General features: G+C 56.6%; 1 protein-coding gene across 1 annotated transcript; it reads right to left on the bottom strand.

The window, feature by feature from the left end:
• Window positions 1–870: 870 nt before the first annotated feature.
• ARAP3 (ArfGAP with RhoGAP domain, ankyrin repeat and PH domain 3) lies at window positions 871–25887 on the bottom strand. The gene is given in 35 exon segments (XM_029052980.1): window positions 871–1645; window positions 1929–1967; window positions 2161–2298; window positions 2490–2553; window positions 3026–3061; window positions 4459–4541; window positions 4881–5014; window positions 6062–6190; window positions 6477–6591; window positions 6698–6772; window positions 7979–8047; window positions 8669–8816; window positions 9170–9275; window positions 9395–9607; window positions 11160–11323; window positions 12749–12812; window positions 12922–13141; window positions 13822–13924; window positions 14023–14170; window positions 14316–14429; window positions 16330–16465; window positions 16696–16824; window positions 16826–16879; window positions 17236–17321; window positions 17654–17853; window positions 18779–18885; window positions 19002–19186; window positions 19983–20103; window positions 21547–21616; window positions 21779–21994; window positions 22085–22146; window positions 22231–22301; window positions 22427–22488; window positions 22584–23392; window positions 25830–25887. Coding segments are annotated over 34 exon segments (5094 nt in total). The 5' UTR covers window positions 23372–23392; window positions 25830–25887; the 3' UTR covers window positions 871–1000.
• Between the last annotated feature and the right edge of the window lie 1829 nt (window positions 25888–27716).

Below are 27716 nucleotides of genomic sequence, written 5' to 3'. Positions count from 1 at the left end.
GAACCCCACGCGGGACATGGACTGTGTCCAACGCGATTAGCTTGGATCTACCCCAGTGCTTAGTGCGGTGCCTGGCACTTAGTAAGTGCTTAACAACTACCATGCTTATTATTATACTTAGGGCAGGGACTGTGTTTACCAACTCCTGTATTCTCCCAAGCATTTAATACAGGCCTCCGAACACAGTAAGCTCTCAATAAATATGATTGATGAATTGATCGATACCTGTATATGTCCATCTCCCCTTCAGTCGGCCCCATCCCTCCCCTGACCTTGACGCCCCTCCATTCTCCTGCTGCCGGTCTTGCTTTCCTCCCTCCCCAGTCCTTGATCCTCTTCAGCGTGGCTCAGTGGAAAGAGCACGGGCTTTGGAGTCAGGGCTCATGAGTTCGAATCCCAGCTCTGCCACTTGTCAGCTGTGTGACTGTGGGCAAGTCACTTCACTTCTCTGGGCCTCAGTTCCCTCATCTGTAAAATGGGGATGAAAACTGTGAGCCCCACGTGGGACATCCTGATTCCCCTGTGTCTACCCCAGCGCTTAGAACAGTGCTCGGCACATAGTAAGCGCTTAACAAATACCAACATTATTATTATTATTATTATTCCTCAGCATGGTCTAGTGCATAGAACACAGGCTTGGGAGTCAGAAGGACCTGGGTTCCAATCCTGGCTCTGCCGCTTCTCTGCTGTGTGACCTTGGGCAAATCACTTAACTTTTCTACGCCTCCGTTACCTCATCTGTAAAATGGGGTTTGAGACTGTGAACCGTATCTGGGACAGGAACTGTGTCCAATTAGCTTGTATCTAACCCAGCGCTAAGGACGATGCCTGGCACCATTATTATTACTATTCCTTTTAAGAGATAGAGCCTACAGCCTTTTGATTCAAGAGTTTATTAGCTTTTTCACCTCTTTCATTCACCCTCTACTGGGTAAAAGGGCTGTGAGCAGTGATTCAGGGTCTGGGGAGAAAGGAAAGGAGGAAGGGAAGTTGGGTAGGATCAGGTATCCCTGTCTCTGTCCGAAGTTTCCCAGCTGGGGCTGTGTCTGGGCCTGTGTCCGTTGGCTCTCATCTCCCAGGAGAGGCCCAAGGGGCTGACCACCCCCCTTGGGCCGCTAGGCGTGGACTCAGGGGACGGGCCGGTAGGCGGAGGGGGGAGTGGTGGGACCAGGGACCTGGGGGGGGAGCTGGGAGACCCCGGGGGCTGGGTCGGGGGGCTGGAGGGGCCCGGGGCCTGGGCCTCCCCCTTCCGGAGGTTCAGAGTCGTGCTCAGCTCCTGGAGAAGCTGCTCTTCGAGGCAAGAGGGCACGGGGAGGCTCTTCCTGAGCGGCGAGGCAGACGGGGTTTCGGGGTTTTCCAAATCCTGCCCCAGGGAGCCCGTCTTGCTGAGCGGGGGACGCTCCCCCCAGAGCCCCTGACCCCGCTCCAGGGATTGGGACTGCCCGGTGGGGAGGCTTGTGGGGGTGGAGGGCACCTCTGCCCTGGAGCTCCTGTCTGGTGGTGGCGGGGGGGTCCCGCTCAGCTCGGGGAAAGCCCCCACTTCCTCATAGACAGGCTCCTCTTCCTCTTCTTCCTCCTCCTCCTCTTCCTCTTCTTCCCCCTCCTCTCCTTGCTCTTCCACAGAGTCCTGGGACAGCTTCAGAGGCTTGGGGGGGAGAGAGGTGTCAACATCAAGGGGGACGGGCTTCTCCCCTCCACCCCAGATGCCCCTTGCCACTTCCAGAAGGTGCCCCACCCCTCTCCTCCAACAGAACGTGTGAGACAGGCCCCCTGCCTCCACACGGTGGCACAGGATGCCAGGCGGGAGGGACGAGCGCAGGACGAGCAAAGTACGAGCACAGGACAAGGACGGGGCCGTCACAGACTGGGCCCCTTGGGGGCCGAAGGGGGACGCTCAGAGGGCAGGGAGCGGACATAGTAGTACTCACAAAGAACATGGACAGAGTCCTCCGCTTGTGTAAACGACGCTGGGTGCAGCAGACGGGAGAGACACAATGAGTGTGGGGCACGGGGGGTCCAGAGCACAGGAGCGCAGAGAGGGCAGAGGGAAGGGGCAGACATGCCAGGGAAGAAGGGACCCCACACCTTCCCTCCATCCTCCACCCCCAGCTCAGAGGTAGGGACCGGCAAGCGAGGGTGGGGCTGGGCCGGAGCTCATACCAGGGTCTGGTTGGCAGACAGCAGACTGGCACCGCTGTCGTCCCCGCGGATGGGCAGCAGGGGCATCGTCCCGAACTTCTGCTTGGCCAAGTCGGACGAGGAGCGGCGACGCAGGACCACGGGCTGCAGGTCATCGTGCTGCGAGGGAGGGCTGGCGGTGAGTACCCACGGGTGGCCTCAGGGCAGACCCCCCTGGGCCCAGGGTGGGGGTGTGGGACGGGCACCGAGGGGTGGGCAGGATGCCTGGGCATCGGGCCCTCAGGTGGCATTGGAGTCAGCCTGGCTGGACATTGGAGGAGGCCGGGATGGGGCCGTGGACATTGGCTCACCTGTGCTTTGAGGATGCTGGTGGTCCAGTCCCACATCTCCTCCTGGTCTGTGCAGGCCAGGTAGCTGCGGGGAGAAGAGCAGGCAAGGGAGGGGGTCACCCACACTGGGAGAGGATGACAAAGGGGGTGAGGGGGTTCTCCAATCCTAGCTTAAGGGGGGCAGAGGGGAGAGGTAAGCGAGAGAACGGAAGCAGTGTGATCTAATGGAGAGAACCCAGGCCTCAGAGCCAGAGGCCCTGGGTTCTAATCCCGGCTCCGCCGCTTCTCCGTTATGTGACTTGGGACAAGTCGCTTATCTTCTCCGTTAAATACCTGTTCTCCCTTCCCCCTTAGACTATGAGCCCCATATAGGCTTCTGATCTGCTTATCTTGGAGGTATCCCAGTGCTTTGTAAAGTGTTGGGCACCTGGTAGGTGCTTAGCAAATACGATCATTGCTATCATTATAGAAAGTTGAAGCAGCGGCAGGGAGAGGCAGAGAGAACTGTGCGTGGAACTGGGGAGCTAGGGTGGAGATGAGGGGACACAGATACTCACAGCTGCTGTTTCTCCAGGATCAGGGTGAAACCCCACCTAGGAAAGGAGCATTGAGTAAGAAAGCGGGTTGGGGAGGCGGGGGTTCAGGTGATCCCTATCAACAGTCTCACATCTCCTCCTGCCTCCAGGACATCTCTACAATGATTCCCCACCACACCTTAAACTCACCATATCCAAAACCGACCTCCTCATCTTCCTGAATCCCGGCGCTGCCACTTGCCTACTGTGACCTTGGTCGAGTCACTTAACTGCTCTGTGCATCGCTTTCCTCATCTGCAAACTGGCCATGAAATACCCATTCTCCCTCCTCTTATAAATTACTGTTTGGCACATAGTAAGCGCTTAACAAATACCATTCTTATATATTATAAATTATGTGTTTATATTAATGTCTGCCTCCTCCCTGAACTGTAAACTCGTTTTGGGCAGGGAATGGGACTACCAACTTTGTTGTACTGTACTCTCCCAAGCGTTTAGTACAGTGTTCTGCACACAGTAACACTCAATAAGTACCACTGATTGCTTTATTACTTAGTCCATGAGCCTCGTGGAAGAGAGACTATGTCCACCCTGATTATCTTGTATTTACCCCAGTGCTTAGTCCAATGCTTAGCACATAGTATTTAACAATTATCATTATTATTCCTTCTCAAGCCCTCTTCTCCGCCTAACTTTCTCATCGCAGTTGACATCACCGTTTTCCCTTTTTCTAATCTTGTTATTATCCTTGGCTCCTCAATTTCTTTCCGTTTTCCACACTAACATTCAATCTGTCTCTGAATCTAGTCGTTTTTCCTCCACAGCATTTCTCAGGTCTGCCCCTTCCTCTCCATTCAGTTACCGTGCCAGCCCAGGCACTTGTCATATCTGGGTTAGACAATCGCATCAGCCTCCACGCCGGTCTCCCCGCCTCCAATCTCTGCCCACATTCCCCCACAACGATCACCTCGGCACTTCTACGTTCACAATCTCCCGTTTTACTTTCGTACGTGTCGTTTTACGTACTTTGCCATCTCTTCCTTCTATTTCTAAATTATTTTGTGTCTGGCACCCCCACTAAGGGCAGGAATTGCATCTATCAACTCTATTGAACTCTCCCAAGTGCTTAGTACTGTGCTCTGCCAAAAGGAAGGGCTCAATAAAATATCAGTAACTGATTCTCCCTATTTGTAAATTGTATTATGGCAGTCTCCCCCACTAGACTGTAAGTCCCAGAGGGAAAGAATCACGTCTACTATGTTGTGCTCTCCATACAGTAGACTGAAAGCTCCTTAAGGGCAGGGATCATGCCTAGAAACTCCATGGTACTCTCCCAGCGCTCAACACACAGAAGGCGCTTAGTAAATACTGTTGATTGATTAGGGGAGGAGGGCAGGCAAGTAGGTGGGCCCAGTGGGAGGGGCGGGGAGCATGGAAAGCACCCGGGTACTTACGGACTGGGTGGTTTCAGCTTCCGGCGGATCCCCTGGTAGACCTTGGCTCCCTCCAGAGACCACTCCCGCTCCGGCTTACTGCTCTGCGGACATGGGGGTCAGGGCCCGCGGCTGGGTCTCCTGCCCCAGGCACCCCGCTGGTTGGGGGTAGGGAGGGGCTCTGGGGATCTTTGGTGGGGGTAAGTTCCAGGGGTGCAGAGAGGTGACCTTTTATCTCCCGAGCAGGTTAGTTATAGGGTCACTGGGAGCCACTGGGGGGTTCTGAAAGGGGGTCCATGAGGAGGGGAAACAGCTTGGAGGGTTTATGGGGTGGACTCTGGGAAAGGGGTTGGACATCTCTGTGGAGATTGGGGGTCTGGAAAGGAAGCTGAAGGGGGTCTAGGAGGGTTTGGGGAGGAGGTTGGGTGGGGGGAAGGGGTTACCCTTTTCTCCTTGAGGAGTAGCAGGCAGCGCCCCCTGAGCAGGAAGAATCTCTCTTGGAACCGGTTCCCCAGAAGTCGGGGGGGCTCCTCCCGGCACCGCAGCAGCCCCACCCGGGGACTCACCCGTCGGGCTCCTGGACACAGATGGGCATGAGGGGAGCACTGTCACGGGGCGGTAGGGCCAAGTGGAGGGAGAGGTCACCATAATGGGCAGACAGGGAGAGGGGCAGGGAATGGGCACAGTCACGGGGGGGTCGGGAGTGGACATTCCTTGAGGGCAGCGATCCTATCTATCAATGAGCTCACCCACGCGCTTAGTACACTACTCTTGCAAAAAGGAAGCTCTCAATAAAGACCATCGATTGATTCTATTTGTAAACTGTTTTGTGTTAGTCTTCCCCACTAGAGGGCAGGAATCATGTCTACTAAGTAATAATAATAATAATGGCATTTATTAAGTTCTTATTATGTGCCAGGCACTGTACTAAGCGCTGGGGTGGATACAAGTAAATCGAGTCGGACACAGTTCCTGCCCCATAGGTGGCTCTCCATCTCCATCCCCATTTTACAGATGAGGCAACCGAGGCCCAGAGAAGTGAAGTCAGTTGCCCGAGGTCACACAGCAGACAAGTGGCAGAGCTGGGATTAGAACTCATGACCTTCTGACTCCAGACTTGTGCTCTATCCACTATGCCATGCACTGTACTCTCTCCAGCTTTTAGTACAGTGCTTTGCACACAGTAGCCTGAAAGCTCCTTGATGGCAGGGATCGTGCCTTCTTACTCTATGGTATTCCCATAGGGGAGTCACTGTCACAGGTGTGTGATAATGTTAATGTTGGTATTTGTTAAGCGCTTACTATGTGCCGAGCACTGTTCTAAGCGCTGGGGTAGACATAGGGGAATCAGGTTGTCCCACGTGGGGCTCACAGTCTTCATCCCCATTTTACAGATGAGGGAACTGAGGCACAGAGAAGTGAAGCGACTTGCCCACAGTCACACAGCCGACAAGTGGCAGAGCTGGGATTCGAACTCATGAGCCCTGACTCCAAAGCCCACGCTCTTTCCACTGAGCCACGCTGCTTCTCCAGTGTGTGGGGGTGGGCACTACGCTGGGCGGGGGGGGGGGAGGGGTCTTCCCAGTGCAGGGGTGGACAGGAATGGGGGTGGGGAGTGTCTCACCAGTAAAGAGGCAGCCAGCATGGGCTACGGGCACCTTGCGCAGCAGTAGAAAAGCTGAGCCGGGCTCTGACAGCTGGCACCATTGCAGGGCCTGTTCCAACACCCGCTCCTTGGGGTGCAGGGGCCGTTCTGGGGGTGGGAGCGGTGGGGTCAGGCCGGGCCCCCACACTAACCTCAACCTGCACCCAGGCCCTCTCCAGAGATCTCCTCTCCCACTCCCCAGAGACATCTCTGGAAAGGAGAGCCTCTTCCCCCCAGCTGGTGGCCCAGGGTGGAGGGGTGGGGAGGACCCAGGGTGGAAGTGGGTGGGTGCAGTGCCAGTTCACTCCTGGGTGGCTGGCCAGGGTCCCCTCTCTGACCTCCAGTCCCCTCACCGCTGCCCAGCCCCTACCGCCCGGGCACGCGGCCCCCTCACCGAGCTCCCCGTGCTCCCGGATTTCAAAGGTTAGCCACAAGTCAGGACCTGGCACCGTCCCTCGCATCTCCAGAACCTGATTGGCTAGCTCCTCGGCGGTCAGGGTCGGGGACACCTGGGGCAGTCGGGTCAGGACTTGAGTGGCAGCCTGCCCTTCTTGCCCCCCCAACTCCAGTGACTGCCCCCACCCCCTTCCTCATCCCCTTTGTCCCGGAACTGACCTTGAGGGTGACACAGGTATCGGGGCCCCGCTGCTCCAGATACACCTCCATGATAAGGTCACCGGCTTGGGAGAGCTGGGGGGAGGAGGGAAGGGGCACCCTGGGGTCAGATCCCTCACGGCTTCAGTTTCCTCGCACTGCCCAAGTTCCCCCCACGTTCCTCCTGGCCTTTCATGTGCCTCTTCAATAATAAGAATGGCAGTAACAATAATAACTGTGGTATTTGTTAATACTTACGGTACTTGCTAAGCGCTTACAAAGTGCCAAGCACTGTTCTAAGCACAAGATAATCAGGTTGGACACAGTCCCTGTCTCACATAGGGCTCGCAGTCCAAGTTGGAGGGAGTAAAATTTATTCTCCATTTTACAGATGAGGAAACTGAGGTGCAGAAAAGTTCACTGACTTGCTCGAGATCACCCAGCAGACAAGTGTCAGACTTGGGATTAGAACCCAGGTCTTCTGACTTCCAGGTCCGTGCTCTTTCCGTCAGGCCACACTGCTTCCCAGTATGCTAAGCGTTTACTATGTGCCAAGCACTAAGTGCTGGGGGTAGAGACAAGATAATTGAGTAAGAGGCAGTTCCTGAACCACATACAGATTACAGCCTAAGTAGGAGGGAGTAGAGGTATCAAATCCCCATTTTATAGATGAGGAAACTGAGGCACAGAGTAGTTAAATGATTTGCCCAGGGTCACATAGGCAGGTGGACCAAAAGGAGCATGGCCTAGTGGAAAAAGCACAGACTTAGGGGTTCAGAGAACTTGGGTTCTAATTCTGACTCCACCGCTTGTCTGCTGTATGACCTTGGGCAAATCACTTCACTTGTCTCGGCCTCAGTTTCTTGATCTGTAAAATGAAGATTAAATCCTAATCAGACTGTGAGTCCCATTTTGGGCCGGAACTGTGTCCAACCTGATCTTCTCGTATCTATCCCGGTGCAGGATACAGTGTGTGACATATAATAAATTCTTAACAAGTACCATTATTATTATTATTATAATGGAATTTGTTAAGCGCTTACTATGTGCCAAGTACTATTATTTGGCAGAACTGGAATTAGAACCCAGTTCCTCTGACTGCCAGGCCCGTGATCTTTCCACTAGGCCATACTGCTTCCCAATGTGAATAGGCCAGATCCCTGCCCTTGAGGAGTTTACAGTCTGGCTCTAAGCAACAGTATGGTGTCACGGGGATGGGGAAGAGAGGGAAGGAGGAAGTGAAGGGGGAAGCGAAAGGCGAGGGGTCACAGGGATCAGGCCGGGGGACCAGGGTCCAGTTACCTGAACGTCCTTCCAGGTGGTGATAAGACTGATCTCCAAATCGATCTGGGCCATCTGGTCAGCATCAACCTGTGGGCAAGCAGAGCCGTGGGCCCATTGGCTGGCAGTAGATGGGGCAGGGAGGGGAGCCAGGCTTGGGAGTCAGAGGTCATGGCAGCTAATCCCGGCTCCGCCACTTATCAGCTGTGTGACCTTGGGCAAGTCACTTAACTTCTCTGTTCCTCAGTTACCTCATCTGTAAAATGGGGATTAAGACTGTGAGCCCACAGTGCCTGATGCAGAGTAAGTGCTTAACAGGTACCCTCGCTATTATTGCGGACCGGAGGAGGTTGGAGGCGGGGGAGTCACCGGGGGTCGGAGGAGGTCATTGGAGGTCGAACAGGGAAAGGGGGGTCACTGGGGGACTAGAGGGTGTCGGTGAGGGTTGGAGGAGATTGGTAGGTATCATTGAAGGTTGGAGGGAGTCAGCAGTGGTCATCAGAGGCCAGAGGGGGGATTGATGGGGGTAACTAGGGGCCAGATGGGGTCAATAGGAATCACCAGGGAGTCAGTGGGGGTGACTGGAGTCCATAAGGGCTCACTTGGGGCTGGTGGAGGTTGGTGGGGGTCACTGGGGATTGGAGGGGTCAGTGGGGGGCCACAGGAGGCCATCAGGGTCCCGAAGGGTCAGCGGGGTTGGGAGGGTCTCACATCAAAAGCAGTTGCGTAGCTGTCGATGAGGTCCTGCAAGATGTGGACCTCATGCTCCCCGCGCCCGTCGGTCTGGAACAGGCTGGGGGCGAAGAGCAGTGCCAGGTTCCGGGAGCACATGTGGTTCAGGGCCGCGCACTTCTGCACCCTAGGGAGGGGCGGGGAGGGCGGCGTCAGGGCTGCCGGAGCCGGGGACAGCTCAGCCGAGGGGCTCCCAGCCCCCACCTCCACCCCTCCTGCTGGGCCTGGAACAGCACTTCATTTGGCTTGGACCCAGAGCGTGGCCAACCTGAGGAGAATGGGGCTCCCTCCCCTCATCCCCCATGGCCCGCCCCCAGCCCCACATAGGCTAGAGATCTGGGTCAGAGACTAAGGACTAAGATGAGAGGAACGGGGAGGGAGGCCAGAACTCTGAACACCCTGAATGAACAGGCCTGGGGGTCTTGTAGGAGTGGAGGGGAGGGCAAGCAGTGACATCAAGGGGCATGGGGCATTAATGACCTGTAGAGGTGGCCGATGAGGGTGGCAAGAGTCCGGCGGTTCACCCTGGGCAGGCTGCCAATCACCTCTTTGTATTGCTCCAGCCTCTGAGCCTTCTGGGGGTGTTCTGTGAATGAAGTGGGCTCGGGTTATTCCGGAAATCCCCTGCAGCGGGGCTTGGGTCCCATTCAACACCTCCCCACCCAGGTCCCCGCCCTTGGGGCACTGGGGATCCCAGGGAGATACCTGCGGCCTCCCTCCAGCGGGGCAGCATGCGAGCCGAGGTCACGGGGTCGTCCAGCTCCCGGAAGAAACGCTTGAGCGTGTCGGTCACGTCCTCGACGAAGTGCTCCCCCGGCCGCAGCTTCACGGAGCGGGCATCTTGCCGGAACTCCGCCAGCAGCCGACGGCTCCGGGCCCGGGCCCCGCTTTTCCGGTACACCCCCTCCAGGCGCAGCCCTGCAGGCACCGAGGGTCACCCCTGCCCGGTCCAGCCCGGCCCACCCAATCTTCCAGATGCACCCCTGCCAGCCCATGCCCACCCCTCCTGGTGCAACCCTGCCAGCATCACAGGCCATGCCCGTTCAGGGCACTCTCACCCTCCAGGCCCTGCCAACTTCCAGGCGCAGCTCGGCAGGCACCGTGGATCACCCCTGACTGGTTCGACCTCACCCGTTCCCACCCCACCCGGCACGGCCCAGTGGGCGCCTGGGCTACCCCGTCCCAGTGCGATGCGGTTGGTACCCCGGGCCATGTCCATCCCACCTAGCCACGTCCACCCATCCAGACTCCATCCATCCAAGCCACACCTACGCTTCCCGGTCCAGCCCCGCCTGAAGGCACATCTCTTCATTCATTCAATCGTATAGTACTTATTGAGCGCTTACTGTGTTCAGGGCACTGTACTAAACTTTTGGGAAAGGACAGTATAACAATAAGCAGAGACATTCCCTGCCCACAACGAGCTCACAGTGTTAAGGCCTTCCCTGACTAAGCCACTCCCTTCTGCGTCGCCCTGATTTGCTCCCTTTATTTATTTCCCCTCCTCTCCGCCCCCAGCCCAGTCCCACAGCACTTATGTCCATATCTGTCATTTATTTATTCATATTAATATCTGCCCCCCGCTCTAGACTGTAAATTTGCTGTGGGCAGGGAATGTGTCTGTTTATGTGTACTCTCCCAAGATCTTAGTAATAATAATAATAATAATGTTGGTATTTGTTAAGCGCTTACTATGTGCAGCGCACTGTTCTAAGCGCTTGGGTAGATCCAGGGCGTGGCTCAGTGGAAAGAGCGTGGGCTTCGGAGTCAGAGGTCATGGTTCGACTCCCAGCTCTGCCACTTGTCAGCTGTGTGACCGTGGGCAAGTCACTTAACTTCTCTCTGTGCCTCTGTTACCTCGTCTGTAAAATGGGGGTTAAATCCTCCTCCTCCTCCTGACTTAGACGGTGGGACAGGGACTGTGTCAGATGAAGCTGATTATCCCCGATTAGACTGTAAGCCCGTCAAACGGCAGGGACCGTCTCCATCTGTTGCCGACTTGTTCATTCCAAGCGCTTAGTACAGTGCTCTGCACATAGTAAGCGCTCAATAAATACTATTGAATGAATGTGAGGCTCACAGTTAATCCCCATTTTACAGACGAGGTAACTGAGGCCCAGAGAAGTGAAGTGACTTGCCCACAGTCACACAGCTGCCAAGTGGCAGAGCCAGGAGTCGAACCCATGACCTCTGACTCCGAAGCCCAGGCTCTTTCCACTGAGCCACGCTGCTTCTCACCTTAAGGACCCAGTAAATACGATTGAATTCATTCTTTCATTCATTCAGTCGTATTAACTGAGTGCTTACTGTGTGCAGAGCACTGTACTAATTTAGTGGAAAGTCCAATTCCGCAACAAAGAGAGAGGATCCCTGCCCACAACGGGTTCACGGCCTAGAAGGGGGGGGACACAGACATCGAACCGAATGAAGCGGGCCGACCCCACCCTTTCCCACAGGGCAGTCCCCTTACCGTGCTGGGTGACGAAGCTGATGCAGGCGTCCACGATGATGGGGATGTCCCCCCGGCTCAGCTGCTGCCCCTGGAGCGCGTTGCCCCGGCCACCGGACGCCCCCTCGATGGCGGCGCTCCAGCCCGCGAAGTCCAGCCGCCCTTCCGCCTGCAGGTACAGGGTCCTAGGGGCCAGTGGGGGAAGCTCGGTCACTGCCAGCCTCTGGGGGTCGGGGGGTCCGGGGGGTGGGTGGACAGAGGCCTAGTCGGTCCACTGAGTCAACTGGGACTAGGGCAAGTTGGGGGTTCCCCACACCGCCAAGAGGGGGCGCCAACCCCCAGGCCACAGAGCTGGGGTTGGATGGGGAAAAAAGCTCGGCTCCCGTAAATAGTTATTAATAATAATCGTATTTATTGAGCGCTTACTTTGTGCAAAGCACTGTACTAAACGCTTGGGAGAGTACAGTAGAACATCAAATACACTCTCTGTCCACAACGCGGCTTAGTGGCAAGAACCCGGGCTTGGGAGTCAGAAGGTCGTGGGTTCTAATGCCGACCCCGCCGCTTAACTGCTATGACAACTTGGGCAAGTCACTTCACTTCTCTGGGCCTCAGTGACCTCATCTGGAAAAATGAGGATTAAAAAATGTGAGCCCGACATGGGACAATCTGATTACCTTGTATCTACCCCAGCGCTCAGAACAATGCTCTGCACAGAGTAAGCGCTTAACAAATACCATAATTATTATTATTACAACGAGCTCACCTAACGATCATAAAAATGACACTTATTAAGCACTTACTACGTTCCAAGCACTGGGGTAGATACGAGTTAATCAGGTGGGACACAGTCCCCCTCTCCCAAGGGGATCACACTCTTAATCCCCATTTTGCAGATGAGGTCAGTGAGGCCCAGAGAAGCGAAGTGACTTGCCCGAATTCACACAGCAGACATATGGCAGAGCCGGAATTGGAACCCGGGCTTTTCTGACTCCCAGGTCCGTTGCTCTATCCACTGAGCCACGCTGCTTCTCTCCCAGCAGCGTGGTAACCGCCGCCTTCCCTCCCTTTACCGAAGGTCCCGGTTCCTGGCTTGTCCGGGGATGGCCGGATTGGGAATAGAGTGGCTCCCGTCCATATCCACAGCATGAGGCCTCCACGAAACCCTCAAAGACTGGTGGCTGCGGGTGCACCCTGAACTCTGAGCCCGAGGAGCCTGAAATTCTGCTCCCGTAGCCACAGCCCCCTGCTGATTTTGTTTTGTGTATTTATGTTGTGTTTTGATTTTTCATCCTTCTTGATGTGCCTCTGGCAGTCCCTTCCCCCTACTTGTACTCTTAGCTCGTGAGCCCTCCAAGGACAGTGATCTCATCTAATTCCCACCTGTCTATTCTCTCCCGGTCTATCGTATTTACTGAGCGCTTAATGTGCGCAATAGTGCACTGTACCAAATGCTTGGGAGAGTATAATAAAACACAGTCGGTAGACGCGTTCACTGCTCGCAATGAGTTTACAGTCTAAAGGGACCGTGAGGGATTAGTGCAGTGTTCAGTGCAGTGTCCTGCAGCAGTAAGCGCTTAATAAATACTTTCACTACCTCTAGTACTCACCTTCCCATCTCCACCAGGACGAGGTGCTCCTTCTTGTCCGGGGTGTCCGAAGCGGGGACGATGCCTGGGGCGGAAGAGAGGGACGTGGAAGGGAAGAGGCCTCCCCCCTCCTCCTCTGGTCCTGCACTGGGAGCCCCCTCCCCAAAGGCAGCCACCCCCAGCTCCCTGCTCACTGATCTCCTGCAGCCGGCGGAGGTGAATGGTGTCTTCTGGGATTGGGGGGCCGGGACCGGTGGCTGGACACAGGAAGAGGTGGTCCCCACGCAGGACAGCGAAGCCGGACAGCCAGAGGCCGGGGGACAGTGCAGCCTGAGAGGGCGAGCGCACCCGCAGCCGCCCCACACGCACCAGCCCCGGGCCCAGGAGCTGGTGGCAACTCAGTGGGGAAAACCACTGCAGTGTGGGCAATGTGGGGAGATCGGGGGGACCGGGAGAGAGAGACAGGGTGGCAGGGAAGAGACAAGAAAGTCAAGGAGAGAGATGGGGAGACAAGGGAAGAGTCGGGGGGCGATTGGGGGATGGACAGGAGAGGAAGGGAGAGGGACAGGGAGATGGGGGAGATGGTGAGGGACAGAGAGACAGGGAGGTGGGTGGAGAGACAAAAAAGCCAAAGGGACACAGGGAGGAAATGGGGAGAGACGAGGAGAGAGATGGGGAGGGACGGTGACCCAGGGAGATGAAATCACGGAGCGATAGGGAGAGGCAGCAGGTTGGATGGGTGAGAGGACATAAGGAGATGAGCAGAGATAGGAGACATAGAGAGAAATGGATCAGGTCTGACTGTCCAGCCCGCCAACCAGCACGCACTTCCTCCGGGTGTCTTGGTGTCTGTGCTGGGCTGACTGGGGGCTGGGCAGATCGGGGGCTAGGTGGACTGCCCAGCTCAGAGATACCAGGGCTATGGGCCACCTAGCTCAGAGATGCCAGATAAATGGGCCTCCCAGATCAGAGGTGCCAGGACTATGATCCACCCAGCACAAATAAGGCCTGGGGATCAGAGGGCAATAAGGGCGCCACAAATGAGGGCGAGTCTGAAAAGATGGGATGGGGTGGCTAGGAGGACCTTCACTCACCCGACCCAGGGCGCTGGTCCAGGCCTCAAGGCTGTCAGTATCGTCGGTTCCGAAATGCTGCACCCGGCCCCCGTCCAGGATCAGCTCAAAGAAGAAAAGGGACCTGAGGGAAGGGAGAGTTAGAGAGGAGAGGAGGAGTGGCTGTGGGGGCCGTCCAGGAGGCAGCGTGGGGTCCAGAGGGGCCCCCTCTGAGGACCTTACCTGTCGGGGTCGCTGGAGTCCACAGGTGGGGTGCTCACCCCCAGGCTCACCACATCCTGGGGCCGGAGGAGGCCGAGTCTCTCAGAGCTGGTCTCAGAGGCGAACATCTCCAGGGCCGCTCCCAGGATACACCACAACCGTGGCGGGGCTGGGGCGAGGGAGAACGTATACTTGACCCCCTCTCCCTGCTCCATCATGGGAATCCCGCACAATCACCCTGCCTAACCCCAGCCTTCCCCTCCCTCGTTCCAGGCCCCCTCCCCACCGACTGCCGGCCCCCACCCCTCACTCACTGTCTCGTCCCCGGTGTGGGGGCGGTCCGGGCTTGCTGCTGACCGGGCTGCAGTGCAGGTGACCGCTCTGGGTGGCCGGCACCACCACTTCATTGTACACGCTGGGGGTGGGGTCTGCCGGAAGGAGTAGGGGAAAGGTGACGAGAGAGCAGGGAGGCAGGACAGTGGAGGGCTCTCCCCAAACTTCAGAGCTCTCTTGGAATCCCACCTCCCCCAGAAGACCCTCCTGGCTTCACTGCTTGACATAGAGGGTGCCTACTACAGTGCCCTGTTCAAAACAGACATGTAGTACAGAGTTCTGCACACAATATGCCTCCCCCTTCACTGCCCAGGTCACCACCTGGACATTTTTGCACTCACAAACACATCACAAACACACACATAACACACACATACACAAATATACTCATCAATATATGTGATCTACTATTTAAACACCGTTTCTTCCTCATCCATTAGTACTCGGCATAAGGTCGACACTTGATAAATACTATTGCTTTGTTATCCACCTTTCCGTTTGCTTTCCTCTCATTCCTATAAATTGTTTTGTGTTTGCTTACCCTCATTAGGTTGTCAGCTCCTTGAGGACAAGGATTGTGTCTCTTGGGCTCTCCCAAGTCCTGAGTATAATCCTCTACACACAGTAAGTGCTCAATCAATGCCACTGATTGATTGATTGATTAGGTTGGGAAAGGGGACACCCACCTAATCAATACACATCACTGATTGGGTTGTGAAGGTGTTACCCACCTAATCATTCAGTCGTATTTATTGAGCACTTATTGTGTGCAGAGCACTGTACTAAGCACTTGGGAGAGTACAATACAACAATAAACAGACCCATTCCCTGCCCACAACAAGCTTACAGTCAATCAATGGTATTTATTGAATGATTATTATTGCAGAGCACTGTACTAAGCGCTTAAGAGAGTACAATACAACAGAGCTGGCAGACATGTGCCCTGTAAACAATGAGCTTACATTCTAGAGGAGGAGACTGCCATTAATATAAATAATTTATAATATAACATTGATCGCTTGACTGGGTTGGGAATAATAATAATTATGGCATTTGTTAAGCACTTACTATGTGCCAGGCACTGTACTAAGTGTGGGGTAGATACAAACTAGTCAGGTTGGACATAATGCACTTCCCACACGGGGCTCACAGTCTTAATCCCCATTTTACAGATGATAATTATTATAGCATTTGTTAAGCGCTTATTACATGCCAGACACTGTACTAAGCCCTGGGGTGGACACGAGCAAGATGAGTTGGATTCAGTCCCTGTCTCACATGGGGCTCACCGTCTCAATCCCCGTTTTACAGACGAGATAACTGAGGCACAGAGAAGTGAAGAGACTTGCCCAAGGTCATACGGCAAGCAAGTGGCAGAGCCAGGATTAGAACTCAGGTGCCTCGACTCTCTATCCACTAGACCGCATTGCTTCCCACTACTCTTCTTTGGGCCTCAGTTTCCTCATCTGAAAAATGAAGATTCAGTACAAGTTCTCCCTCCGCCTTAGACAGTGAGCCCCATGTGGGATGGGGATTGAGTCTGATACCATTATCTGGTATCTATCCCAGCGCTTGGAACAGTGCTTGGCAAACACCCAGCGCTCATTACAGTACCTGGCATAAAGTAAGCACTTAACAAATACCATAATTATTACTAGTAGGCACTTAATAGAGACCTCGCGCAATATATAACTTGGGATACCGACCCGCTCACCCCAGGAACTCCTTGGAGCAAACCTTTAACCGCTCTTTGTGGGCTGGAAATATATCTGTTAGAAAGTCGTATGGTCTCTAAACTGTAAACCCATTATGGACAGAGAACATATCGGCTAATCCAGGGGGACTGTACTCTTCCAAGTGTTTAGAACAGTGTTCCGCACATAGTAAGTGCTCAATAAATACTATCGATTGATTATTCCCCCAAGCACCTAGTACAGTGCTCCGCACACAGTAAGCGCTCAATAAATACGATTAACTGATGATTATTACCATTACCAGGAGGGAGTAGACTGAGGGAGCCGCCGTCAACAGAGTGGGGAGGCCAGGTCTCCCCCTCCCCACCGGGGTCCACGGAGAAGATTCCGGTCACCGTCTTGATCAAGTTGGGTCCCGTCACAGCCGCGCACAGTGCCTGGGGCAGGAAAACCATCACCCCTCGTCCCAAGAGGATCCGGGCACTGCCCCCCACCACCCACCCTCAAACTCATTTGCACCCAGAGACATCTCCCTCTCAAAGTCCCTCTCCTCCTCGCAAAAAAGGGCCACCGACTCACACTGGATTCCCTCCTTCGGGACCCCACCGCTCCTCCGAGCCCCTTTCCTCCCCTCTCCCCAGCTCCCCGGCTGCCCGTCCCACCCAACCTGCAGCAGCTGAGCATGGTCGGGGTGCTGGGGGTGGGGTCCCCGGAAGAGTCCGAGCCTGTATTTGCGGGAGATGAAGTCGCCCCGGGGCCCAGGCGCGGCGTCGGGTTGCAGGCCACCCCCGGGGGGGCAGATGCCCTGCCCAGAAGCGGTTGGCTCGGTCATTGCCCAGGATGATAAACAGCTAGTGGGGAAGGGGGTTGATAGGGCAGAGAGGTCAGGGGTGGAGGAATAATAACAAATAATGATTATTATTCTGCTGTTGGTTAAGCGCTTCTACGTGCCAAACACTGCTCTGAGCGCTGGGGTAGATACAAGGTCATCGGGTGATCCCACATGGGGCTCACAGTCTTCATCCCCATTTGACAGATGAGATAACGGAGGCACAGAGAAGTTAAGCGACCTGTTCAAGGTCACACGGCAGACAAGTGGCGGAGCCGGGATTAGAACCACGTCCCAAAATGGGAGTGGGGGGCAACTCCTTGGCGCCCCCCATGTCCCGCGGCCCTCCCTGTGCCCCCCCCCACCCCATCACCTCACCTGTACGATCTCGTTGGTCCAGACACTCGTGTCCAGCTTCAGACTCTGAACCTTAGAGATGCCAGAGCCCAGAGCCCGATGCTGGCCTGAGGGAGGGGTGGGCGGAAGGGCCGGGGCAGGAGAGGAGGACACTGGGTCCTGCCCCGGCCCGCCCCCACCTGCCACCCAATTCCTCAACACCCCTCCACAGCCCTCCCCACCCCCCCGCATCCCTTCTCCTCCCATTTCCAAACTCTGGCCTCTCCCACCGACCCTCCTCCTCCGCTGTCCAGCCCTGCCGTGACCCCCTGACACCTTGCCACGCCTCTACACCTCTGGTGCCCCTTTATCTTACCCCAGCCCTGGGTTCCCGACCCCCCCACCCTTCTGCTCTTCTTCTGTCCCCCGCCCCCCAGGACTCCTGGGTCCCCGGCCCGACCTGCACAATGTTTGCAGATGACCACTCCCAGGTTGACGGCCGCCCAGTCGGGCCGAGGGGCGCCGCAGTCGGCGCAGCGCCGGTTGGCTCGGTTGGACCAGACTTTCTCCACCACTTCGTAGTCGGACAGGGTTTCGGTCACCGCCTCCTGCAGAGCGGTGACCCAGCCCTGCCTCGCCCCTCCCGACTCGGCCGTGAAGCTGGGGGAGACGAGGGCCGGCTCAACGCGCCTGGGACCCCTAGCTGCCCCCACCCAGGATCCCCCCCACCCCCTCTGCGAGAGGGACTTCACTCTCCACGCCCTTTTCCTGCATCGTGGACTCCTCAGAACCCCCCACCCTCCCCCGAGATAGAGTAGGGAGTCTTCTGGTGGGCAGGGAGCGTCACTCAGACTGCTGGAGTGTAATTCATTCAGTCGTATTTATTGAGCGCTTGCTGTGTGCAGAGCACTTAGCGCTTGGAAAGTGCAATACGGCAACAGTAATAATAATTATCGTATTTGTTAAGCGCTTACTATGTGCGCCAAGCACCGTTCTGAGCGCTGGGGTAGATACAGGGTCATCAGGTTGTCCCACGTGGGGCTCACAGTCTTAATCCCCATTTTACAGATGAGGTAACCGAGGCACAGAGAGGTGAAGTGACTGGCTCCAAGTCACACGATAGAGACAATCCCTGCCCACAACGAGCTCACAGTCTAGTTATTTTTATTTAATGGTGGTATTTGTTAAGCGCTTACTATGTGCAGAGCACTGTTCTAAGCGCTGGGGTAGAGACAGGGTCATCAGATTGTCCCACGTGGGGCTCACATTTTTAAATCCCCATTTTTACAGATGAGGTAACTGAGGCACCGAGAAGTGAAGTGACTTGCCCAAGGTCACACAGCAGACAAGTGGCAGAGCCGGCATTAGATTTATTTTATTTAATCCCTGCAAGACCCCTATGAGGTTGGGTTCAGGTATTATTATCCCCAATCTACAACTGGGGAAACTGAGGCACGGGGAGGAGCTAAGTGGCTTGCCCAAGGCCACACGGGGAATGGGTGGCAGAGGCGGGTTTGACTTCCAGGACCTCAGTTCTCCCATTCCCCCACGTTGCCTCCTTTTCCCCCCTTCCCCCGACCCCCACCTGAAGCAGCGCTGTGGCGTCAGGACGTCAAAGCTGCGGTTCTTGGTCTCTCGGACGCTGCAGCCGCGCAGTTCAATGAAACAGATCCCGATGCCCTGGGAGAAGGACTGGGAAAGGGGAAAAGGCCGGGGAGCAGAGTGAGGAGGGGCTTAGGGAAGGGGACGGGGGAAGGGGCTTTTTGTCTCCCGCCCTTGTCCACTCCAGCCTCCCCGCCCCCCCATACCTGCTCGCTCTTGTACAGTCCCAGCTCCCCGGGGATCAATACGGCGAAGATCTTGGCCTTGTGGCCCCGCAGGTCCAGGGGGCCGGTGCGGAGGGGCTTGGGGGGCAGAGGGGGCCGGGGGTTCCCCAACAGCCGCTGCTCCTTCAGCCGGGCTTGCAGGGTTAAGCACCACTTGTCCCTCAGGGCTGGGGCGGGGGTCGAGGGGGAGAAGCTGAGGTGAACTTCAGGGCTGGGGTTGGGGGGGGGTCTTCACCGGTCCTGTAACCGCTCCCCACCCCACACCCCGCAGAGTGGTCAGCGTCGGCACGGGGCCAAGCCCCGGTCAGTGGACAGGCGTTGCATCAGAGGACGGAAGCAGCACAGGAGATAAGGATCGCAGTGCACGATTTCCCCTCCCCACCCTCCAACCCAGGGGTGCTGGCCCAGTTCAATCATGGCCGGGGAGATGGCGGGGGACGGGGAGAGGTAGGGGGCCTCTTTTTATGGTATTTGTTTAGCACTTACTGTGTGCCAAGCACTGTACTAAATGCTGGGGTAGATTTTTGTTATTCTTGTGTTTCTTAAACGCTTACTAGGTGTCAGACACTGTTCTAAGAGCTGGACCCGGTCAGATTGGACATGGTCCCTGTCCCACATGGAGCTCACAGTCTAAATAGGAGGGAAAACAGGTACTGAATCCCCAATTTGCAGTTGAGGAAACTGGGGAACAGAGAAGTTAAGTGACTTGTCCCAGGTCACACAGCAGGCAAGGGCGGAGCGGGGATTCAACCCCGGGTCCTCCGACTCCCAGGCCCCGGCTCTTTCCGCTAGGCCACGCTGCTTCTCAGACCCTACCTTTTAGACCCCGAGGCTGAGGAGCCGGAGGGGGGCATCCCGGGGGAGGGGGGCACAGATCCTTCAGTCCCAGGGGCATCCGCTCCCTGTTCCCTCCCTGCACGTTCCCCCGACACACACCGCACACACACAGCCAAGCCCTCTCACCCTCACTCTCCGCCCGGAACACAAAAACCCTCTGGCTAGTTACGACCTGGAATTTATTCTCCTTGCTGCAGCGGGTCATCTCTATGGCAGCCAGCGGGATCACACCCTTGGGGAAGGGGTCCTGGGGAAGTGGGAGGGAGAGGACTGAGAGTGCAAACCCCCAACTCTCCCCGCCGCTCCCACCTCCCCTTTCACACGGTCCTGCCCCCTCTCCATCTAAAAGCTTGTGCCTATCTGCCTCCCCTGTGAGGCTGGAACCTCTTTGAGGGCAAAGGACCCTGTCTCCTACACAATATTAAATTAATGCCATCGCATTGCATCAATCAATCAATCACGTTTATTGAATGCTTACTGCGTGCAGAGCACTGTTCTAAGCGCTTTGGAGAGTACGGTAGAACGGAGTTGATAGGTTCCCTGCCCACCCAGACCCTGTCCTCTCCCCGACTTTCCCATCACTGTAGACGGCACCACCGACCTTCCTATCTCACAAGCCGGTAACCTTGGCATCATCCCTGACTCCTCTCTGTCATTCGACCCACATATTCAGTCTATCACTAAATCCTGGCGGTCTCACCTTCACAACATAGCTAAAATCCGCCCTTTTCTCTCCAATCCAAAATGCTACCACGTGAATACAATCACTCATCCTAACCCGCCTGGATTACTCCTTCAGCCTCCTTGCTGACCTCCCAGCCTCCTGTCTCTCCTCACTCCAGTCCATACTTCACTCTGCTGCCCGGATCCGTTTTCTCCAAAAGCATTCAGGGCACGTCATCCCACACCTCAAAAACCTTCAGTGATTGCCCATCCACCTCCGCATCAAACAAAAATCCTCATCATTGGCTTTAAAAGCACTCCACCACCTTACCTCGCTTCTCTCCCTCTACATCCCAGCCCACACACTTCGCTCCTCTGGTGCTAACCTACTCACTGTGCCTCGATCTCACCTCTCTGCCCACCCCTAGCCCACGTCCTGCCTCTGTCCTGGAACACCCTCCCTCCTCAAATCCGACAATTACTCTCCCAGCTTCAAGGCACATCTCCTCCAAGAAGCCTTTCCAGACTAAGCCCCACTTTTCCTCATCTCCCATTCCCTTCTGCGTCGCCCTGACGTGCTCCCTTTGCTCTTCCCCCAGCCCAGCTCCACAGCACTTGTGTATCTATCATTTTATTTATTTGTACTGTTGTCTGTCTCCCCCACTGTAAACTGTAAGCTTGTTGTGGGCAGGGAATGTGACTGTTTATTGTTGTATTGTACTCTCCCAGTGCTCTTCACCCAGTAAGGGCTCAGTAAATTCGACTGAAGGAATGAATGAATAGTACTGTTATATCGTACTCTCTCAAGCGCATAGTACATTGCTCTGCACGCAGTAAGCGCTCAATAAATGCAATCGAATGAATTGAATTGAATTGAATTGTGTGCAGGGCACCTTACTGAGCATTTGGGAGATTACAGTAGAGTTAGTAGATTTGATTCTGGTCCCCAAGGAGCTCACAGACCAGCCCCGCTGTGTCTCCCGTTCCCACTCCCACCCCTTCCAGCCTCCCCCATCCCCAAACGCACCTTATCACTGCCATAGTACATTAGATTCTTTCCATTGAAACTAACAAAACGTCTCTGGAAAACGTAGTTCCTGGAAGGGAATATATGGGGAGGGGCCGAATTGGGAGTCAGATCCCGGACCCTCAAGCAGGGGTTTGAGGGGAATTGGGGCTGGGGCGCTCCCTCCTCGGGTCTTGGTGAGTCTCTCAGAGACCTGCCCACCCACCATTCCCTCCGGCCCAGGGTCCCTCACCCTTGGGGAGATAACTTGTCCAGCCAGCCGCTGAGCAGGGCTGCGGGGGGCTCGGCCAGCGACGTGAAGCTGGCGTAGGGGGAGATGAGATCCTCGCAGGCTTCGTCCTCGTCCAAGTCAGGGGGCGGCAGGGGGGAGTCTGAGGTCGGCAGCTCCAGACTGGCGTAGCCCCCGTCGTCGGCCCCTCCTCCCCCAGCCTGCTCCCGACCCCTCTGCCTGAGGGGGTGGGGGGACACGGGAGACATGCGAGACCTGAAAGGACCCCTCCTCCACCACCCGGATACCACTCCCTCGTCCGAAGCTTACCCGAACTCGGACCCCATCTGGCTTGGGGTTCTGCTCCCCCATCCCTCGGAAGCCCCAGGGTCCTAGGAGGAGATTGGGGTCAGACTAGCCGCTCCTGCCGCTCCCCTCCCTCCCTCGCCCATCCCCCGGGGTCACCGACCCCTCACCTGCTCGCGCTGGGTGGACTGGCCCTCCAGCCGGGCGCCGTAGTACAAGTCGTTAAGGTCTCCGGGGGTCGCTGTGGGAGGTGGGAAGGGGCACGGGCTTCAGCTCAGGGTTTCCTGGGAGGGGCGGAGGAGACTGCTCCAGCCGCTCCACTCTCTCCCCCTGGAAACCCCCACCCTGACCCTCTCCCCGGCTGACCTGAGTGGGCAGGGAACCTGGCTGGGGGGGCCTGGGTGTCCAGCGGGGTTGAGTCCTGAGTTCTGAGGACAGAAGGGAGTTTAGTAGAGTGCGGGATGACCGGTGAGGTGGAGGCAAGCCAACCTCCCCCTCTCTGTCGGTCCGCTCCTCTACTCACCCATCCTTGGCCTCCCGCGGGACCCCAAGCGGGCCGGGCCCGGAATCCAGTCCGAGGTAGATGGCATTGGGTATCATGTCCAGCTGGCCGGGCCCGCAGGACGAACCCTGGGGGGCTTCGGGAGGGAGTGGCGGCAACGGGGGGCTGGCGGGGGAGCCCGGCAGGTGCTGGGGTGTTGGGGAGCGGGGGCCGAGGGATGACTCGGAGGAAGGGGCCTGGCCTGGTGAGGAGGGGTACCCCGGGCCTGCGGTCCTAGGGGCCGCTACGTGCTGGGGCAACCCAGGCCCTCTGAGGTCGCCGCTGTGTCCCCCCTGGGAGGGGGACAGGCCGGGGAGCCCTCCACGGGCCGGGGGCGGGGGCGGGGGCTGGCTCCCCAGGGGCAGCGGGGCCGGGGGCTCCGTCGGGGAGGCGGAGGAGGAGGAGAGGCTGGGCTCGGAGCCGCTCAGCCAGGCGAACACCGTCCGGGGCTTGGGCACCGGCTTGGAGGGCCGGGCCTCGGCGGGGAGGGGAGGGGGCAGCCCTGGGCACCGCGCCCCGGACAGCGGGGCGGCCTCCGGCCCCGGCTCGGGGTCCCGCGGGGGGGCCGGGCCCGTTTCCTGCAGCAGCAGGCGCAGGATGCGTTTGCGGTGGCCGGTGGCGGCGATGCCCATGCCCCGGAGTTCGGCGTGGTCCAGGCCGCGGGCTGCGCCCGCCGTGTGATAGCCCTTCTGCCGGAAGGCGTCGGCGTAGCGCTCCAGGTGCACCGCCGCCAGCCAGGTAGCGATGTCCTGGTCCCGCGGAGCCTCCATGGGGGACCTTCAGGCCATCACCTGGGGGGCGGGGGGGAGGGCAGAGGGGCTCAGGGAGGAGGCACTTCCCCCCTGCCAGAGAATCAACTTCCGGCCAGGAAAATCCAGAAAATAATCATCACGGTATTCGTCGAGCACTTACTCTGCGCCAGGCACTGTTCTAAGCGCTGCGGTCGACACACGATAACTGGGTAGGACACGATCCCTGTCCCACATAGGGCTCACAGTCTTAATCCCCCTTTTCCAGACGAGGGAACGGAGGCACAGAGAAGTGAAATTAATTGCCCAAGGTCACACAGCAGACAAGTGGCGGAGCCAGAACTAGAACCCACGACCTTCTGACTCCCAGGCCTATGCTCTATCCGCTGTTTCTCCTGGAAGCTACGGGAACGATGATGGGGGTGGGGGGAGGGCGGGCTATCCCAAACATCCCCCATAGTCCACCATCCCTCCCGAGGACCTGGGACAGGACGCAGCCGTGTAGACTCAGAGACAAGGAGACCCAGTGACTGAAAGACCAGAAACCGAGATACAGAGATAGGGACGTGGAAATCCAGAGACGTGGGCGCCTAGAGACAGAGATACCAGGAGGCAGGCACGGAGATAGAGACAGTGAGACAGTGGCAGACAGGGAGACAGAAACAGAGAGATCAAGAGGCAGTGACAGAGAAATCAGGAGGCAGAGGCAGGGAGGCAGAGAGACCAGAGAGCAGAGAAAGGGAGACAGAAACAGAGAGATCAAGAGGCAGTGACAGAGAAATCATGTTTATCGACTCTGCTATATTGTACTCTCCCAAGTGCTTAATACAGTGCTCTGCGCAAAGTAAGCACTTTAGAAATACGATTGATTGCTTGAGATAAGGAGAAGACGTCAGGGAGACAGAGACAGAGAGACAGAAACAAGGAGAGCAGGAGACAGAGGCAAGGAGACAGAGGCAGAGAGAACAGGAGGCGGAGACAGGGAGATAGAGACAGAGAGATCAAGAGGCAGTGACGGATCGTTCATTAATTCAGTGGTATTTATTGAGTGCTTACTGTGTGCAGAGCACTGTACTAAGCGCTTGGAAAGTACAATTCGGCAACAGAGACAACCCTACCCAAGGGGCTCACAGCGTAGAAGGGGGGAGACGAGCAACAAAACAAAACAAAGTAAGTGGACAAGCATCAATAGCATCAATATAAATAAACAGAATTATAGATACAAGGGCGTCATTAATAAAATAAATACAATAATAAATATGTACGTAGATGCAGATCAAGAGGCAGAGAGACAAGGGGACAGAGGCAGAGATAGTGAGACAGAGGCAGAGACAGGAAGACAGGGCCAGAAACAGGGAGACGGAGGCAGGGAGACGGGACAGAGCCAGGGAGACGGGGTGAGAGACCCTGAAACGGACCCAGGCAGGGGAACATTCACTTTCACATTCAACAGTGAATATCGCGCTCCCACCTCGTGCTCTTTAGGGAACTCCAGAGCCAAGGCGAATGAGGGAGACTCCCGACACGGCGAGACAGAGAGAGACCGTCCCGGAGACAGAGCGGTACCGAGAGCCGAGGGAATTTCCCGGCCACTGGACCTCCAGGGGTGGGAAGGAGTTGAGGTCAGCAGAAGGGCAGAGGCTGCTAGCCGTGGGCCACCGGGAGGAGGGGGAGGAAGGGGCGAGCCTTGGGGTGGGGCAAGGGGTCCTCGGGCCCGCGGAGACAAGCGGCTCCCTGCCCGCTGTCCGGCCCCTTCCCCTCCCCTCCCCTTCCACCTATTGTCTCCGTTCAGACTTCCTTCCTAGCCCCGGCCGGCCGCCCCCGCATCCTGTCTCCCCCCGGCCGGCCCGGGGCCGGGTCATGGGGGAGGGCGGGCCGGGGGCCTGGGGGGACTTGCAGGGGGGGGGCCGGAATGGACAAAGGAGCCTGGGCCCGGAGACCCTGGCCGCTGTCACCCTCCGGACCCCCGCTCTTCAAGCTGGACAGTTGTCCCGGCCCCGGCCCTGCCCCGCACTCTGCCTGCCTGTGAGCCCCCCGCCCATCTCTGTCCCATCCTGGACTCTCCCCGCCCCCATCCCTGGACCCTCCTCCCCCCCCTCCTTTTGGGCGTCCCGTCTCCCGCCCCGAGTCGAGGCCGGTGGCCACTGACTCAGACTCTCTTCCCGTGATCCCGTCTTTCCCTCCCGGCCACGGGACTGGAAAGCAGGTGGTCAGCGAGGGCAGGAGGGCGAGGGGGAACTGGACAGAGATGGGGAGCGTCTCCCCGGGGAAAGGGGGGTGGGGATGGGGGCAGAGGGGCAGGGGATGGGGGTGGGGATGGGGCAGACTGTCGCTCCGGACAGGGGCCGGGGGCTGGGGGGTGAGGGTGGCACGGCAGGGGGGGTATGCATAGGGGGAGCCGAGCTCCAGTGGAAGCGCTTAGAGATCCCCGGGGGGGGAGGAGCTGGGTGGGGGTGGGGTGGGGGCGGAGGGTCCTCACCTCGCTCCTCTCCGATCCGCTTCGTTCCCCTCGGGTCGCACACGGGACTAGGCGCTGCCCGGCCGGCAGCCCCGCCCCCAGCCCAGGGCCAGCCCCCTCCCACCCGTTCTGGCCCCACCCCCTCCGTCCCTCCTCGGCCCTTGCCCCTTGGGCAATCGAGGGTTATGGGGGGGGGGGGGGGGGGCAGATCGCAAACCCTCTCCCTTTCTCGGAGAGACGGACACAGTTCCCGGCCGGACACACCGACCTCCACATGGACAGAGACAAGCCCAGGCTCAGGAGAAGCGGCGTGGCCTTGTGGAGAAAGCACGGGCCTGGGAGGCAGAGGACCTGGGTTCTAATCGCAGCTCCTCCACTTGTCTGCTGAATGACCTTGGGCAAGTCACTTCATTACTCTGTGCCTCAGATTCCTCATCTGAAAACGGGGATTGAGACTGTGAGCCCCATGGGGGACAGGTAACGTGTCCAACCCGATCACCTCGTATCTACCCCGGCGTTCAGTACAGTGCCTGGAAGATAGCAAGCACTTACCAAATATCACAATTATTATTAATCATATTGATTGTGCACTTTCTGTACGCATAAATGCTTGAGAGTACACTGTAACAGAGTTGGTAGTCACATTCCCAGCCCACAAGGAGTTTACCGTCTAACGGGAAAGAGACATTAATATAACTCTATCAGTTGATCAAGTTATACTTACTGCAGCTTGGCTCGGTGGAAAGAGCCCGGGCTTGGGAGTCAGAGGTGACGGGTTCGAATCCCAGCTCTGCCACTGGTCAGCTGTGTGACTGTGGGCAAGCCATTTAAATTCTCTGTGCCTCAGTGACCTCATCTGTAAAATGGGGATTAAGACTGTGAGCCTCACGTGGGACAACCTGATTACCCTGTATCTCCCCCAGCGCTTAGAACAGTGCTCTGCACATAGTAAGCGTTTAACAAATACCAACATTATTACTATTGTGCTTCCTCTGTGAGCAGAGCACTGTGTATGAGAATGCAAATAGCTTCTGCCCTCAAGGAACTGACAGTCTCATGGGAGAAACAAATTATTTGAACACAGTGGGAACAGGAGGGAGACTAGCCCACTCACAGCTCGTTTATACATGATGATTTATGTGGCCTTTTTTAAAGCTTCCTTAAATTCCTCCTCCCCCTGAAAGTCTTCCCTGATTAACTTACAACACACTGAGTCATATAAATTTAACCCCCTTCTCCCCTTTCACTTAACACACACACACACAAATGTGTGTATTCAGTGACGCCTTCCATTATTTATTCTGATTTTTCATCCTGGTTTATTCATTCTCCAAACTCTATGATTTTTCTACTGCTCCCATTATTTGACAGCATTTTGTAAGTACGTTTTCCCATTAGACTGCAAACTCCTTATAGGTAAATAACAACTCTTTTGCTCCTACTGTACTTGCCCAAGTACTTAATAAAATTCTCTGCACACAGTATATGCTCAGTAAATACTGATTGACGGGTGAAACAGATGACTGGTTGAATAAGTGAATAGTGTATGAAGATCAATTATATATCCCTGACAGATATAAGGATAGATGATATACCTAAGTGAGAGGGATATTGGGATTGATATAAGGGTATTAGAAATGAATCAGGGAAGGCTCCCGGGGGAGGTAGAATTTCAGGAGGGTTTTGGAGCTGCTGGGGGAAAGACTTGTTAGGCTTTCACACCCCTTCTGTGTCCCACCCCACTTTCCCCTGCATGGTCCTCTCTCCCCCTTCAAATCCTTATCCTTTCCTTCCTTCAGTGCCTTCCTGGCAAGAATCCCCCTTTCCCGGTTAACCCTCCACATTCCTGGTCACATCACCCCATCGGTTTCCTCAGCATTCACATGCTCTATCCGCTCGTTTGCTTGT

This window comes from Ornithorhynchus anatinus, chromosome X2 (assembly GCF_004115215.2).
Source record: "Ornithorhynchus anatinus isolate Pmale09 chromosome X2, mOrnAna1.pri.v4, whole genome shotgun sequence".
In the NCBI taxonomy this organism is placed as follows: domain Eukaryota; kingdom Metazoa; phylum Chordata; class Mammalia; order Monotremata; family Ornithorhynchidae; genus Ornithorhynchus; species Ornithorhynchus anatinus.
This window is presented reverse-complemented; position numbering and strand designations above follow the sequence as displayed.